The 16589-nt window shown below is 39.0% G+C and overlaps 1 protein-coding gene across 19 annotated transcripts in view; it reads right to left on the minus strand.

Moving 5' to 3' along the window:
- LPP (LIM domain containing preferred translocation partner in lipoma) overlaps positions 1–16589 on the minus strand; it is a 727525-nt gene that overhangs the window by 401058 nt on the left and 309878 nt on the right. For all 19 annotated transcript variants that reach the window (XM_070072379.1, XM_051859193.2, XM_051859192.2 and 16 more), the window contains one exon: positions 1690–1802. In XM_070072379.1, coding sequence (XP_069928480.1) covers positions 1690–1802 — 113 coding nt within the window. The remainder of the gene's footprint in view (positions 1–1689; positions 1803–16589) is intronic.

Genomic DNA, 16589 nt, shown 5'->3' on the forward strand with positions numbered 1-16589 from the left:
CACTGGGCAAGAACACAGAAGATGTGTGATTGCATGAATGAATGATTTCTTTAACTCTTCCAGCTTGAAATTTAAAAGAAATAAATCCAGAAAATGGCTTGAACCACGTAAGGAATTATTTTGTATTGCTTTTTCTGCTTTTGCACTTCTTATATGGATGCTTTAAAAAGTTCATGAAAAAGAATTTATAAGATGTATGGTTGGGTGTCAAAAAACTTTGAAATACATGCATAATTTTTTCATAAGTCACATTTATCATGAAACTTTGCTAGACAACTTTACAAGTATTGTGGGAATTTTAAAAATTATAAACATAGATTGAATAATACAATAAATATCCATGCACCCCCTAGTTATCAAGTTATAACTAATCTTTGCTATCTATGTTCTCTCTGGCATTAGCTTCCTACACTTGCTTTTTTTTTTTAATTTGACAGGTAGAGTTATAGACAGTGAGAGAGAGAGAGAAAGGTCTTCCTTCCGTTGGTTCACTCCCCAAATGGCCACTATGGCCGGTGCTGCGCTGATCCGAAGCCAGGAGCCAGGTCCTTCTTCCTGGTCTACCACGTGGGTGCAAGGGCCCAAGCACCTGGGCCATCCTCCACTGCCCTCCCGGGCCACAGCAGAAAGTTAGATTGGAAGAAAGCAACCAGGACTAGAACCCGGCGCCCATATGGGATGCCGGTGCCTTAGGCGGAGAATTAACCAAGTGAGCCACAGCGCCGGCCCCAAGCTTCCTACACTTATTATTGTGAAGCCGATACCAGACACCATTGCATTTCACCTTTCATTCTTTGTTTCTTCACTATCTGGGGAGGAGAATGTCCAGCTCACAGGCCATATAAGGCCCATGAAACCCTTTGGTCCAGCCCTGCCAAAGCAACCAAAGGTGGGATTTGAAATGCAATAAATCTATGGTAGGCTACTTTTTAAGTTGATGATTTTGTATAGCTCACAAATGATGTTACGAATATCCAAATGGCCTTTGGCAGAAAAAATGGTTTCCTACCCCATCAACATTACCATATCTAAAAGTATAACAATAATTTTGTGACTGTATTAGTTTTGCTTCCTGATATGACCCTAACTGATAACAGCTGCTAGGCAGCACCTAAGATCTGAAGATGAATGGCCCCTCTGACTCCAACCTTGAGTTCCACTGCAGCCAACCATCTCACGAACACAGGAATTCTATGTAATTGACACATATCTATAATATGTATCCTTGAAATTACTCCGAAGAGAAAACCCTAAGGATTTTTGCTGTCGCTACAAAAATGTTGCTGACCAATTAGGTGAGATCCATAGTGACCAATCAAAGCCTTAGAAGGTCAGCATCACTTATTTAAAATGTAATGATTATAGATAGAGAATAAAAGACAAAGCATAAAAATAGGCAATGTTTCTCCAGGAAAAGAAAATGTGGGCTTCTTGTGTGGCATTCCTAAAAAACTTTCCTTTGAGTTTTAAAATGAAATTATAGGAAAAGCATTTCCAGGGCTGCAGAAAGTAAGCCAGCAGAACGTGGGGAAGCTTGAGCTGGGCTATTTGTATTAACGTGCCTTAGTTCTTTCTAAGTTGTAAGGCTCTCTATAGGCTCTGGATAAATGTCTACCCCACAAAAACAATCAGTGAATTCATGATCATGCTAGCATAACTTATCGACATGACCTCAACTACGGTTCATACCTGCATCTTAAAGGCGCCTTCGTCAATGGCTGGCGGAGGAGGGAAGTTTCCAGAGCCAGATGGAAGTGTACCAGGATCATCTAGGGGTGGAGGTGGTGGTGGAAGAAAGTCTCCTGCAAAAGGAAATGCACGCATGAGATTAATGGGGATGCAATTTTAAGATACTCTTAAAAAGATGTCTTTTTTGGCATCTTACCCTTTTGTAACTGGCTTTCACACATACTTGCTTGCCTTTTGTAGCAATTATTCCCTTAGTTTTACTCAGTTTGATTAGTACCCTTACGTTACAGAAGAGGACCAGATTTGCTGTGCAGAACTGGCATAAAGGCTAGTCTCCAGGGGTCTAGTACCTTCAGGAAGAGCAGAGAAGGGGAAGGGATGAAGTAATTATACAAGACTTGGTGCTTGCAATCAATACACTTTCAGTCAAATAGGAGGGGCAAAATGAGTGCACAAGTAAGGATTATACAAGATGCAATTTATGAAGAAATACAACCATACATTTGGGAATAAAGATAAATTTGGTGCAAAGTAGAGAAACAAGGCAGATTTCAGTGGCCTATAGAGTTGTCCTTAAACATGATGTTGAGGGCAAGTCCACTCCAAATAGAAAGGGGAGAACCGTATAGGCACAGTCATAGAAGTGAAAAAATCCAGAGTATAAAGAACAAGGCATAATATGGCAAAAATATGGGAATATAAAATAATACTAGCAGATCATAAAAATTAGAGAAGTGAAGTAATTAAGCCTTGCAGAGCATTACACATTTAGCAAAGGGTTTGAATGCATGCAGTAGGGATTAGGATTTCCAAGAAAGGAATATCTGGCTAAAATATGATTTGCTAAAGACTAATCTAAAAAGATGTCCATATAATGAGGAGAAACTGAAATAAACAACCTTCAAGTTATAAATTATATATTATTGCAGCAAGAAACAAAGAAGTTTGGCATTGCAAGAAATCCTGCCTGTCCAAAAAAAAAAAAAAAAAATCCTAACATCTCTAACAAGAACAGCACATTGAAGTTAGTTAGAAAAGAGTCAAATCTAATCTCTCAAATCTTAGATACATACATAAATACACACACACACACACACACACACGGCTCATAAGCTGTATGGTTCATGGAATAGAATTCTTTGAAGCAATCTTTGCAAGAATCACTATGTTCCTAAAGTTGTATTTATGAAATGCATGAAGTTCATATTCCTTAAATAAAATGTTTCTGGGGAAAATTATAGATTCTTTTGGTTTTGGTGTTAAATATTGTGGAATTTTAATTTAAAAAATTTTAAATTTTGGTGAAATTAATAAAATTATTATAACATCAAAAAAAAATTCTACTGGAAAAACCACAACTCATTTTTAAGCATGTTCTGTTCATCATTTTCCTTGTACGTTTTGGGGAAGTGCTCTCCATTTATGGGTAAGTGGCTGTTCCTTGCATTCCAGTCATCTAACACACAGCAGGCGGGCAGTAGCCTCCACCATTAAATGAGTTGCTTTTGGATAGTATCAAAGCATTCTACCAGGTTTCTAAAATGAAGTGTCTACGAAGGGAAGTCTGGACACAGTGATAGCATGGTAAGGTGGTTTGATGGTTCTGACATACCTTTGAAATGGTTCGCTTTCCTTCATTTGCCTTATAAGTGATTAGGATCAGAATAGTAACTAAAAGCCATCATGGCTAGCCCACAGCAAAAATCAGACGACCAAGCAGTCATGCACACCCCCTCTAAGGCATTCTGTTTCTGGGACTCTGTATCCACTAGAAAATACGCTAAGATTTTTTTCTTCATTTTTTAAAATTTTAATAAAGTTGAGATTTTAGATTTTAATTAAAAATATATTTCTTAATTTGAGAGACAGAGCGCTTCCATCTGCTGGTTCACTCGCCAAATGGTCACAATATCCAGGGCTGGGCCAGGCCAAATGCCAGGACTCTAACTCAACCTGGGTTCCCCAGGTGGGTGGCGATAGACACAAGTACTTGACCCATTATCTGCTGTGGCCCAGGGTAGGTATTAGCAGAAAGCTTGTTCCACAGCGGAGTAGTGGGGACTCAAACCAGGCCCTCTGAAATGGCAGGGAATAGTTAAGTTGTGATTTAACCACTTCATGACATCCACTCCTGAGCTTCCATTCATAAAACAACCCTCTACCAGACTAATGGTTTTCAAACTAGAGCATTCAAAACGATCTCTGGAAGGAATACAGATTGCTTGGTTCTGCTCCTAGAGATTCTGATTCAGTAGGCCTAGGGAGAGGCCCAGTAATCTGCATTTCTAATGAGACCCCAGATGATTCTGATGCTGTTGGGTCTGAGACCATACATGAGAAAGACTGCATTAAGCAAAGTCTCACAATTATTCACATTTTAGACTTACAGGATGAGAAAGGTTCAATAATTTATATTACCTAGTGTAGAAAACTTTCTGCTTTTCTTATATTTCTGAGTGTACAAATTGGGAGACATACTTCGTCCTCCTTATTAGGATTGCAAGTCTCATAACCATTATTAACTCCACTCAGTACGTCTAAGCATAGGCTATACACTAGAATCACCAAGAAAGTTTGTACAAAAATGCTAATGCTAAAACTACACCCCACACCAATTCATTCAGAATTTTTGCAAGTGAGGGAACAGGTATAAGGAAGAGGGTCAGGTGCCAATAGTCCTTTAAAATCCAGATTATTCTTATGTGCAACCAGGATTGAGAAACTTCCTTAGTTTTCATATGGACACATTACCCTATGAAAAAAAATATTGAATATTGCTAAGTAAAAAGAGAACTGTTCACCAAGTTCTTTTCTGCCTTTAGAAGGCATACTATATGAGAAGAAGGAGCACAATGAGATCATAGGTGATGCAACAGAGGAAGTCTACATTGCTGAAGACACGACTACCGAATTTTTAGGTTCAAATGTTCTATCTGGATTTCTGTCTTCTTTACACTCACTTTAAAAGAGAATCATTGAGAGGCTGGCGCCATGGCCAGTAGGTCAATCCTCTGCCTGCGGTGCTGGCATTCCATATGGGCGCCAGTTCTAGTCCCGGCTGCTCCACTTCTGATCCAGCTCTCTGCTGTGGCCTGGGAAAGCAGTAGAAAATGGCCCAAGTGCTTGGGCCCACGTGGGAGACCCAGAGGAAATACCTGGCTCCTGACTTCAGATGGGTGCAGCTCTGGCTGTTGTGGCCATTTGGGGAGGGAACCAACAGAAGGAAGACCTCTCTCTATGTCTCTCCCTCTCACTGTCTAACTCTACCTCTCAAATAAATAAATAAAATCTTAAAAAAAAAAAGAGAATCACTGAGAATCTCTTATATTTAATCAAATTTTCTTAAGTCAAACAGAACTGTCAGAGCATCAGAATAAGACAAATTATTAGAGATATTATAAAGCAGAAACAGAGGCCCATGGAAGCTGCATGAACATGCCCAAAAGTAAGAGCAGAATGGTCACAGAATAAAAGGATCAACGGCCTGTCTCTGAAGTCTAAAAGTCTACTTCTCTAAAAGAACTGAAATACAGTGGCACAGAAGCTGCTGATAATCCTTGGAGGGTGAAAAGCAGAAATAGAAAAACAGAAAATGAAAAGGGATTGCATGTTTTAAAGAAATTACTGGAAGACCGTATATTCAAGGCACAGTTAGACAGATCTTTAAAAGCACTAGTGATAATCTCACAATAATTATTCAAGGTTAAGTACTGATTCAGACCAAAGTTCGCATGTCTTCTATTTCATTCATCAAAGGTTTCTTCCCACATGCTTTCAGTGGAGCTCACACTTAAAAAAGATGTGGAGGAGGGGGCCGGCGCCATGGCTCACTTGGTTAACCCTCTGCCTGAGGCCCTAGCATCCCATATGGGCGCTGGGTTCTAGTCTCAGTTGCTCCTCTTCCAGTCCAGCTCTCTGCTGTGGCCCTGGAGGGCAGTGGAGGATGGCCTGAGTGCTTGGGCCCCTGCATCTGCATGGCAGACCAGGAGGAAGCACCTGGCTCCTGGCTTTGGATTGGCACAGTGCCAGCCATAGCGGCCATTTGGGAGGTGAACCAATGGAAGGAAGACCTTTTTCTCTGTCTCTCACTAACTCTACCTGTCAAAAAAAAAAAAAAGTAGAAGAAAGGTGAAATGTCTAGAAAATATATATAAACTTGATCAAGGATGAGAAAATGGGTCCTTAGGAGGGAAGCATGGAGTGGGTGGTAGAGCTAGAGTTATTGTCTTCATCATGCTGAGTTAGTGTAGGAATTCTGATGGGTGGCCTGCATTGCAGCGCACTGGGTAAAGGCACTGCCTACAGCACCAGCATCCCCTGTGGGCACTGGTTCCTGTCTCAGCTGCTCCAATTCCAATCTAACTCCCTCTAATGCTCCTGGGAAAGCAGCAGAAGATGTGCAAGTCCCTGGGCCCCTTCCACCTACCTGGGAGATATAGAAATAGATCCTGGCTCCTGGCTTAGGCCTGGCCTAGCCTCAGCAGTTGCAGCCATTTAGGGAATGAACCAGTGTGTGGAAGATTTTTTTTGACAGGCAGAGTTAGACAGTGAGAGAGAGAGAGACAGAGAGAAAGGTTTTCCTTCCGTTGGTTCACGCCTCAAATTGCTGCTACAGCTGGCGCACTGAGCCGATCTGAAGCCAGGATCCAGGTGCTTCCTCCTGGTCTCCCATGCTGGTGCAGGGCCCAAGGACCTGAGCCATCCTCCACTGCCTTCCCAGGCCACAGCAGAGAGCTAGACTGGAAGAGGAGCAACCAGGACAGAATCTGGCGCTCCAACCGGGACTAGAACCCAGGGTGCCAGCGCCACAGGCAGAGGATTAGCCTAGCGAGCCGTGGCGCTGTCCAAGTGTATGGAAGATTTCTTCCTCTACCTGTCCTTCTCTCTGTTAACTCTGCCTTTCAAATAAATAAATCTTTAACAATCATAAAAATAAAAATATTCTGATGGATAGCACAGCATTTTAAGAGTTAAGTTTGTTAATGTTATCATTTGCACTTACTCCTCATGTAGGATCTTTGTCCTTAGTGTGCTGTACATTGTGATTTAATGCTATAACTAGTACTCAAACAGTATTTTTCACTTTGTGTTTCTGTGTGGGTGCAAACTGTTGAAATCTTTACTTAATATATACTAAACTGATCTTCTGTATATAAAGAGAATTGAAAATGAATCTTGATGTGAATGGAAGGGCGGAGAGAGCGGTGGGTGGGAGGGAAGTTATGGTGGGGGGAAAGCCATTGTAATCCATAAGCTGTACTTTGGAAATTATATTCATTAAATAAAAGTTAAAAAAAAATAAAAAGAAACTTGATGAAGCAAAAAAAAGAAAATCAATCAATGTAATCTACCATATTAGCTGACGAAAGAAGAAAAATTATATAAATCAATTAAGGAAAAGCATTTGACAATATTTAACACCAATTCAAAAAAAAGTTATCATTTGTATAATAATGAATATAAATTTATTCAGGTATCACAAGGGAGTGTGTTTTGAATGGAATACCAAGAAATTGATAGTGGGAAGAAGCTGAATTTTCCATATGAAAAACTCAAGTGGGAAGAGAGTTTAATTCTCTGTACACAGTTTTTTTTTTAATTTATAATTAAAGGTAATAATTATATATAATTATGGGGTACAATGTAATATTTGAATAGATGTATACAATGTAAAATCATGAAGTTAAGGTAATCAACATTTTTTGTTTTCCTATTTCTTTATATTTGTAGTCTTTAAGCTCCTTATTTATTTATAAGGCAGAGTTAGAGAGAGGTAGAGGCAGAGAGAAAGAGAGAGGTCTTCCATCCACTGGTTCACTCCCCAAGTGGTCCCAGTGGCTGGAGCTGGGCTGATCAAAAGCCAAGAGCTTCTTCCAGGTCTCCCATGTGAGTGCAGGGGCCCAAAGACTTGAGCCATCTTCTACTGCTTTCCCAGGCCATAGCAGAGAGCTGGATCAGAAGTGGAGCATCTGGGACTCAAACTGGCACCGATATGGGATGCAGGCACTGCAGGTGGCAGCTTTATCTCCTATGCCACAGCACCGGCCTCTCCTCTCTTCTGATTCTTCATCAAATATATAATAAACTATTTAGATTGCATTAATACTATTGAGGTCTGGAACTTATAACACATTCCTTTCAACTAGCCATATTTTAGTGATCATTATCCTGCCTCTATCCCCTTTCCCTCTACCTTTCCAAGCCTCTAGTGGTCACCATTCTACCCTCACCTCCACTGAGGTCATCTTTTTAAGTGTCCACATATGGTGGAGAACCTGTGGTATTCATTTTTATGTCTCTGCTTTATCTCACTTAACATAATAATCTCTACTTCCATCCATTTTGGTATAAATCTCAGGATTTGATTTGTTTCAATGACTGAATAATATTGTGTGTGTATTAATACTACATTTGCTTTATTCATCTGTCCCTCTGGTTGATTCCATATCTTGACTATTGTGAACAATTCTGCAAGAAACCCAGGGCGGGGTGCATATCTCTTTGAGATGCTTATTTCATTTCCTATGGCTATATACCCCCAAATGGAATAGCTGGATCACATATAAGATCTACTTCTCATTTTATGAGGAACTTCCGTACTCTTCTCTGTAATAGCCATAACAATTCACATTCCCACCAGCAGTGCTAGAGTGCATTTTTCTGGAATTTGTCTTTTTTTTTTTTTTTTTTTTTGCTTTTTTGACAATAGCTATTCCACTTGAAGTGAAATGATATCTCATGATTCGGATCTCACTGTGATTTTGATTTATATATCCCACATGTTCAGTGATGTTGAGCATTTTTCATATACTTGTTGGCCATCAATAGTCTTCTAGGAAACCTATTCCCATTATTTTATTAAGATTATTTTGTTGTTGTTGAGGATTTTTTAGTTCTTCATACATTTACTGGGTACTAACTCCTTGTCAGATTAGGCCATAAATATTTTTTGCATTCTATAAGTTGTTTCTTGACTGTTGACTGTGCAGAAGCTCCTTAGTTTAACATAATCCTATTTATTTTGTACTTGTTACATGTGGTTTGAGAATTTAACCAGAAAAGTATTGCCTACATGATGACTCCAAGTGTTTCCCTTATGTTTTGTTCTAGTATCTTCTTACATTTTGGTCTTTGCTGCATTTTGGGTTGAGTGATAGAAGTTTCATTCTTCTGGATATGAATGCCCAGTTTTTCCTGCCTTTACACTCATGTATATTGTTGGTTCCTTCATCAACAATCAGTTGGTTGTGGCTATATATTTACCATCTCTGTTCTCTTCCATTAGTCCATGTGTGGGTTTCTATAGTTACCATCCTGTCTTGGTGACAATAGCCCTACAGTACTTCTTAAATCAGGTATGGTGATGATTCAAGTTTTATTCTTTTGTCTCAAAATTTCTTGGACTATTCAGGGTCATTTCTGTTCCCTTATGATTTTTTTATAGTTCTGTGAAGAATGCCATTTTTATTTTGATGGACACTACACTGAATCTATAAACTACTTTGAATAGTCTGTACATTTTAATAATAGCTATTCTTCCAATTCATGAACATGGGGTTGTCTTTCTATTTTATTGTATCTTCTTCAATTTCTTTTATCAAGGTTTAATAATTTTCATTGTAGAGCTCTTTTACTTCCTTGGTTAAATTTATCCCTAGGTAGGCTTTTTGTAGATACGGTAGATAGGATTGTTTTCTTTAATCTGTCATCAAGGCTGTCATCAAGTGTAAAAAATACTAGTAGTTGTATTTGTGAAAAGCATAAAGTTTGTACTCTTTAAATAAAAGTTTTCTGGGGAAAAAAGAGGAAATGTTAGTGACTTTTGTTTGTTGCTTTTGTATCCTGCAACTTTACTAAATTCATTTATCAGTTCTAACAGTCTCCTGGTGGAATCTTTAGGTTTATGCCTCTATATGGAATCTTGTCATCTGCAAAGAGGAACCATTTGACTTCTCCCCTTTTCTATTTGTATGCATTTTATTTTTTTCTCTTGGCTAATTGCTCTGTTAAGATTTCCAATACTATGTTTACTAAAAGTGATAAAAGTGAACATCCTTCTCTTCTTTTAGACCTTAAGGGGAACACTTTCACCTCTCCCCAATTCAATTTGATATCAGTGGTGGATTTATTATGTATTATAGCTTTTATTAGCTGATATATATTCCTTCTATATCTAATTTGTTGAGAAATTTTATCATCAAGAGATATTGAACTTTACTGACTGTTTTCTTCATCTATGGAGATGATCATGTGTTTGTCTTGTGTTCCATTGATTTATTGGTTTGCAATTTTATGTCATTTTACTTATTTATACTTTTTACTTATTTATACTTTTAAAATCATAATATATATTTATCTACCACATAAAACAGAAATTTTCAGGACCTAGAAATGTGTCATCTTCAAATGTTTATCTAAGCAAAGCTTTTAAAACCAGGAAATGCTGAGATACAGCAGAGGCCAAGATAACAAATGAGGAAAATCCCATTTAATGCATCACTTCTCTCAGCTTCCTCAACCTATACACTCACCATCCACTGTAACCAACAATAGGACAGAAATTCTCCACATTTACACAGTGTGTTATCATGGATGATGTCCTTCCACACTCTTTTCTCACCCCATTCTGCTCTCCTCCCTATAAAAGAGGGTCTGTCAATTCATCTGACCCATCTACTACCACAAGGGTCTTGGTTTTATTTTTCAATTTTTAAAATTTATATAATGGGAACAGACTGCATGTATTTCATATATAAAGTCTTAAGAGCATAATGACACTTCCTACCCTACGAGGGTCACACCTAGACATCTCTCTTATGCCTCCTGCGTCAGACTTGTGCAGCTTTCTGGAGCATTCTTCTTGACTCAAAGAGAACCAGCATGTGAGACTGCAGTCACGGCTCACTGAGCATGCTGGCTCCAAAGAGCTGATGGTGTGAAGCAGAGATGGGACACAAAGCCTGCTTATTCCTGTAGCCAGTGTGTGCACAATCTCAGTGTGATCACAGACCCCTACCCCAGACGCAGATAAAGTATTCATGGAGCTATTAATAACATTTCTGGACTCCTGGGTTGCTCCTGCCCCTTGAATGTACAGTTCCTTTGAAAACTCACTGGAGAAAGTGATAATTTTCAGGGCAAGGTTTGGGAATTCCTGGTTCCTTGTCCTCAAAATAGCAACAACATAGCCTATTGAATGACATCTGTCTCTCTAAGTAAGAAGCTATGTAGCCTAGACCAAGTCACTTTTTTTTGTTTGCTTCTGTGCTATACATTTTTAGATTCTAAGTCCTTGTTATTTATGAGTACAAGTATACATTAGAAAATTGATATTTTCCTACATTTTTTCTGCTATTCAACTGAGAAACAAATTATTAATTGTGAGCGTACTTAATTTTCTAACAAACCATTTAATTTGAAAGGAAAGACTAAGATTAAGAATAGTAGCAAGGGGCTAACATTTAGCCTAGCAATTAAGGTGCCCATGTCCAAAGCAGGACATCTGCTTCAATTTCCAGCTCTTCCTCTGGCTGGAAACCTCTGGGAGGCAGCAGTGCTAGTTCAAGTGACGGAGTTCCTTCCATTCACATGGGAGACTTAGAATAAATTCCAGGCACCCACTTTGCACTTAGCCTCAGTCCCTGCAAGCATTTCAGGAGAAACCCAGCAATGGGAATTTCTGTCTCTCTGCTTCTCGAATAAAAAATAAAGAAACAGAGATGAAAACTGCTGGATTAAAAATAGCAATGAAACAAAGTATCAACAATAAAATAAGTAAACCAGCACTCTTGTATATACTGGTGTGAGTGGAAATGTTATTAGATAAAACTTTTCTCAAGAAACATTGGCAACATGGTATCAAAAACCTTCAAAATTTTATGAAGTCTAATTTAGCAATACTACTCTTAACAAATTATCCTACCAAAGAAGTAACTGAAGAACATGCGTCAAAGTGAGTTAAGTAGTCATCACATTGCAATACAGAAGGAAAAAAATCAAAATGTTTATCAATTCAGTACTAGTGGGAAATAAATTACAACCAGTCACACACGGGAAAACTGAGCAGTCATCAAAATGCTGTTCATCTATATCTTTATTCATTGAGTACCCATAAACAAGGGGAGGACAAATAAATAAGTAAAATGAAAAGTGCAACCTCCTGGAGTTACGGTACTGAAGAAGAAGGATGGTTTAAAGGTAAATAAATGGGGGCAGACATTGAGGTGCAGCGAGCTAAGCCACCACTAAGGATGCCTAAATCCCATATCCGAGTGCTCATTCGAGTCCTCATTATTGTTTCTGAACCAACTTCCTACTAATGCATCCTGGAAGACAGCAGATGATGGCTCAAGTACTTGGGTCTCTGCCACCCAGATGGAGTTCCAGGATCCTGAATTTGTTCAGCTTGCCCCAGCCCTGGCTGGTGCTGGCATCTGGAGGATGAACCAGCAGATAGAAGACACCCTCCTCCCCCCAGAAAAGCCACTCCTCTATCTTTGAGTTAGCTAAAAATAAATAAAATGTTAAAATACAAAAAAGCGATATGAAACATGCTGAATATCAAATAGTGACAAGTATGATGAAATCTAGAGCAAGGAAGGGAGACTAGACTGTCAGGGTGCTAGCAGTATGTTGGAGTTTTAAAGAAAAGCGTTCAAAGACACCTCACTAAGGTGGTATTTAGGAAAAGAATTAAATCTAGTGAGTAGTATATGGGGAAAGAACATGAAAAGCTGTTTCTGATATGTTATCATGTGAGGAAAGGAGAGGTTATTGAATAGAACTTATATAATATGGCCCCATTTGTGTATTAAATAGTCTGTTAACAGGTTATACACAGCTCATGATTGGGAAAGTACTATTCTTTTTTTAAAAAAGATTTATTTATCTATTTGAAAGTCAGAGTTACACGAAGAAAGGAGAGGCAGAGAAAGAGAGAGAGAGAGGTCTTTCATCTGCTGGCTCCAAGTGCCGTTCTTTAATTTTAATTCTCCTTTGGGCTTAATTATTATACAATAAATATGAATTACAGGCATGCCTTTTTTTTATAAAAAAACAAAAAGATATTCTAAAATGAATCAGAGACGGTACTCAAACCATGTTTAATTTTAAAGCATCACTATATTTACCTAAGCCAAAATTTAATGTCTCTGTCATCTTTTGAAATAGCTTGAAATGCTCTTTGAAATTCTCAAATTTAAAGCAAGAAGAATTATCTTTAAAGTAGATGACATCTTCTTGATTGGACACTTTCATTCCATTTTAGTTAATATGGAATCTCTGGGACTTCACTGAGTTTAACAGTCCTCTTGTTTAATTGCAAATAAATTGGTACAAAGGTGAAACAGCTCCGTTTAAGAGATCTCAGTAGATTCTATTTCTCTATCACACTGTGTTTCCACTTGTAGATAATAATTCTACTTCTTAATAGAAAACATTGAATAGTTTTCAAATAATATAAATTATTTGGACAGTCTGGTTCCGTGAAAGAACTAGAACAAAATAGTACTTTTGAATCCACTAAGTGTCATTTGTCTTACAAAAACACAGTAATTGCTATCCAAACAAGAAACCACATCATATATTTTATCTTTCAAAGATGGGCATCCAAAATAAATAGGGCACTGACCTAAGCTTAATATATCAACTTCTACCAACCACTGAGTTATCTTGAGCCCCAACGCTAAAAAGCAAAATTCTTTCAGTTTAAAACTAAAAATTAAAAATTCATGTTGTGGATAGAGAATGGGGTGACGTGCAGGGAAAACAAAACAAATAAAAAGTCTTAATCTACCCTTGCAAAAGAATCTGGCACACAAGTATCAGTGTGCTGATGGGATATTTCGACAACATTCTTTATCATTAGAGATGGGACATTATCCTGAAGTGGCCAAAGAGTCCCGAAACACACCTTCCTCCAAAGACAGCATGGAGATTGATGGAGTGTGGGTTCACAGTAGCAACATGTTACATAAGTCATTTGACTTATTTCCCTCCTGGCATACTTGGCTATAGAGTAAACTCTCCTCATCTGCAAGGGGAATGCATTGTTCTTTCCTGATTTTTCTTGAGTGAAGCACATGTTGTAGTTTGTTTATCTAAGTAGTTATCTATTGGTTTCCTTTACTAGACTAAGAACCCGTGGAGAGCAATCTGTCTGATGTATTCTTCTCTACAGACAGAGGTTAAAGCACATGGGAGATCCTCTAGAGTAAAAACTCAACTGTTATAAATTACTAGGGCGAGGACATTTGGCCTGGTGGTTCAGAGGCCTACATTTCACACCGGAGTGTTTAGGGTTTAACCATCTCCAGCTCCTGAATCCAGCTTCCTGCTAAGCACACCTTGGAAGGCAGCAGGCAATAGGGTCCTTGCCATGCAATGGAGATCTCAATTGTGTCCTCAGCTCCCAGCTTCAGCCTGGCCCAGCTCCCACCATTATGGGCATTTGCAGAGTGAAATAGCAGATGACATGGTTTTCTCTCCCTCCCCCGTTCTCTTTCCCTCCTTTCCTCCTTCCCACTATCAAGTTAAAAATAAAAAAAATTAAAAATAATTAGTAACATAAATCTCTGTAACAATAAACAGAATTGAGCTCGGATAGAATGAACACACATTTTCCCCCATGATCAACTCTGCTCTTTTCCAATTATTAGCAAAAGAAAAACACTGTACAATACTGGTAGACCACAGGTTCTCCATGATAGTAACAGGTGAATAGTTAGCAGCATCAATTTTAAAGTAGCCATCCAACCGGGGTTTCCTTGTTCATGAATTATCTTGCTATGAGTATGTCTGCAAAGTACGAGAATTGAGTTCCTACTTCTAGACTGCTACCTAGTTATGGGGCTCCCCAATCTCCAGAAGCAGAGTAACCCCCTGAACTATACTTGACATTTGTTTTGCAGTAAAAGAGCTCTCAGTAGGTCTTAACAGTCTCCGTATCCAGAAATTCCTCCAAATCCTGCAGGAATCTGGGGGAGTCAGATCTTGTCCTATGAAAGGGGTGATGGGGGTGGAGTCAGAGCAGAAAAATGAGGGAGGAGAGGAAAGATATCATATGGACAAAATCTCAAAATGTTAGAGCTTGCGGTAATGAAAGAGATGTGACTTTATTTAAGTAGGAACGTGCAACAGAACTTGGGGCATTTTCTTCTACTACATATGGCCAGAACCACTTCAAAATTCTTAAATGAGAATCTTTGTATCCAAACACAAGCATCTCGAAAAACTTCCTGGATAATTCTGAGGTGAAGCCCTGTTTAAGCTTCACCGCCCTCCATGAAGACTGAAGAACTATATAAGATTAAAGATGACTAAGGGGAGTCTGGCGCTGTGGCAAAGGGGGTTAAGCCACCGTCTGCAGTGACAACATCCTGTATGGGTGCCAATTCAAGACCTGGCTGCTCCACTTCTGATCTAGCTCTCTGCTATGGCCTGGGAAAGCAGTAGAAGATGGCCCAAGTCCTTGGGCCCCTGCACCTGAGTGGGAGACCTGGAAGAAGCTCTGGCTCCTGGCTTCAGATCAGCGCAACTCTGGCCATTGTGGCCAATTGGGGAGTGAACCAGATGGAAGATCCCCTCTCTCCCTTTCTTTCCTTTCCTCCCTCCCTGCCTCTCTTTCTCTCTCTCTCTGCCTCTCTTCTGTGTAACTCTGACTTTCAAATATATAAATAAATCTTTAAGAAAAAAAAAAAAAAAGATGACTAAGGACACACAGCCACTAAATGTAACATGTGATTCTGGATCGGATCCTAGATTCGGGAAGGGCTACAAGCAGGGCAACTGACAAAACTGGAACAGGGTCTATTTATTAGCAAGTAGTGCTATTTTGATGTCAGTCACTGGTTTTTGGTAAATCTGCTGAGGCTGTGCAAGATGCCAATGTTTGGGGAAATGGAGAGAGGACTAAATGAGAATCCTTGACATTATTTTCCAACCCTTCTGTAAAGTCTGCATTATTTCAGAATGAAATTAAAATCATGTTTTTAAGCTTTAAGGGAAAAAAGAAGCCATTGAACTAGACCAATAATTTTATCTTACAGATACAGAATTTTCCACCAGTGTGGTCAAAGGAAATAGTCAAAGAATATAGAACCACACCAAAAAAACCCACTATGACCCAAATCTCCTGGTTTCCAGTGGGGACACACTTACCCAGTACATGGCAGCATGAGTGTGAGAAACTAAGACCTTGTGGGGATGGGAGGAAGTCTGCTCTGCCCTAAAACCACAGAAGACAATAAACAAGAAAGAGGTTCTCACTCTTGAGGGAACTTGGAATAGATGCGTAGGAACACCTTCAAGGCCTGCAGCAAAATCCAAGCTGAATGCAGCATGGACAGGCAGGTAATCCAGGCTCCATGATTAGCAGCAATCAAATCCCATAAAATGTCCTTGTTTTCCCAGTGTTGGGGTCCGTTTCCCTGCTTCAAGAGAATCTGGGAGGACAGGAATGGCGACACAAGGCTAGTGGCCCGGTCTGCTGTGCTGTCTCCAGTCTTCATTGCCTAATGCACTTCAAATTCTTCTCCCTGAGAAATTCTTGTTACTATTTATATAAAATGATGCCACCATTACTCACTCTCCTTCAACCCTGCCATTTATTTCATCAAGTCTGAAGCTTAGCAAATGCATAAATGCTTTAAAAATAATCAAATAGAGACAGTCGTTTCATTGCAAGGTGGTTGTTTTTTGGCATGTAGTTTTTTCTTTTTTTTTTTTTTTCCAAAGGAATACTGGAGCTGACAGGTACTTGCTCTAAAAATTTACTTCACCACCTGCTAGCTGAAATATTGCTTTCATGGGTTTATATTGTATTAAAAGGTCACTGGCTGTTTAAGTCTTAAACAGTTTTAATCATTCTAAAAGTCTCTTAACAGTAAGAAAGGGAAGCTCAG

Source organism: Oryctolagus cuniculus, chromosome 4 (genome assembly GCF_964237555.1).
Source record: "Oryctolagus cuniculus chromosome 4, mOryCun1.1, whole genome shotgun sequence".
Lineage (NCBI taxonomy): Eukaryota > Metazoa > Chordata > Mammalia > Lagomorpha > Leporidae > Oryctolagus > Oryctolagus cuniculus.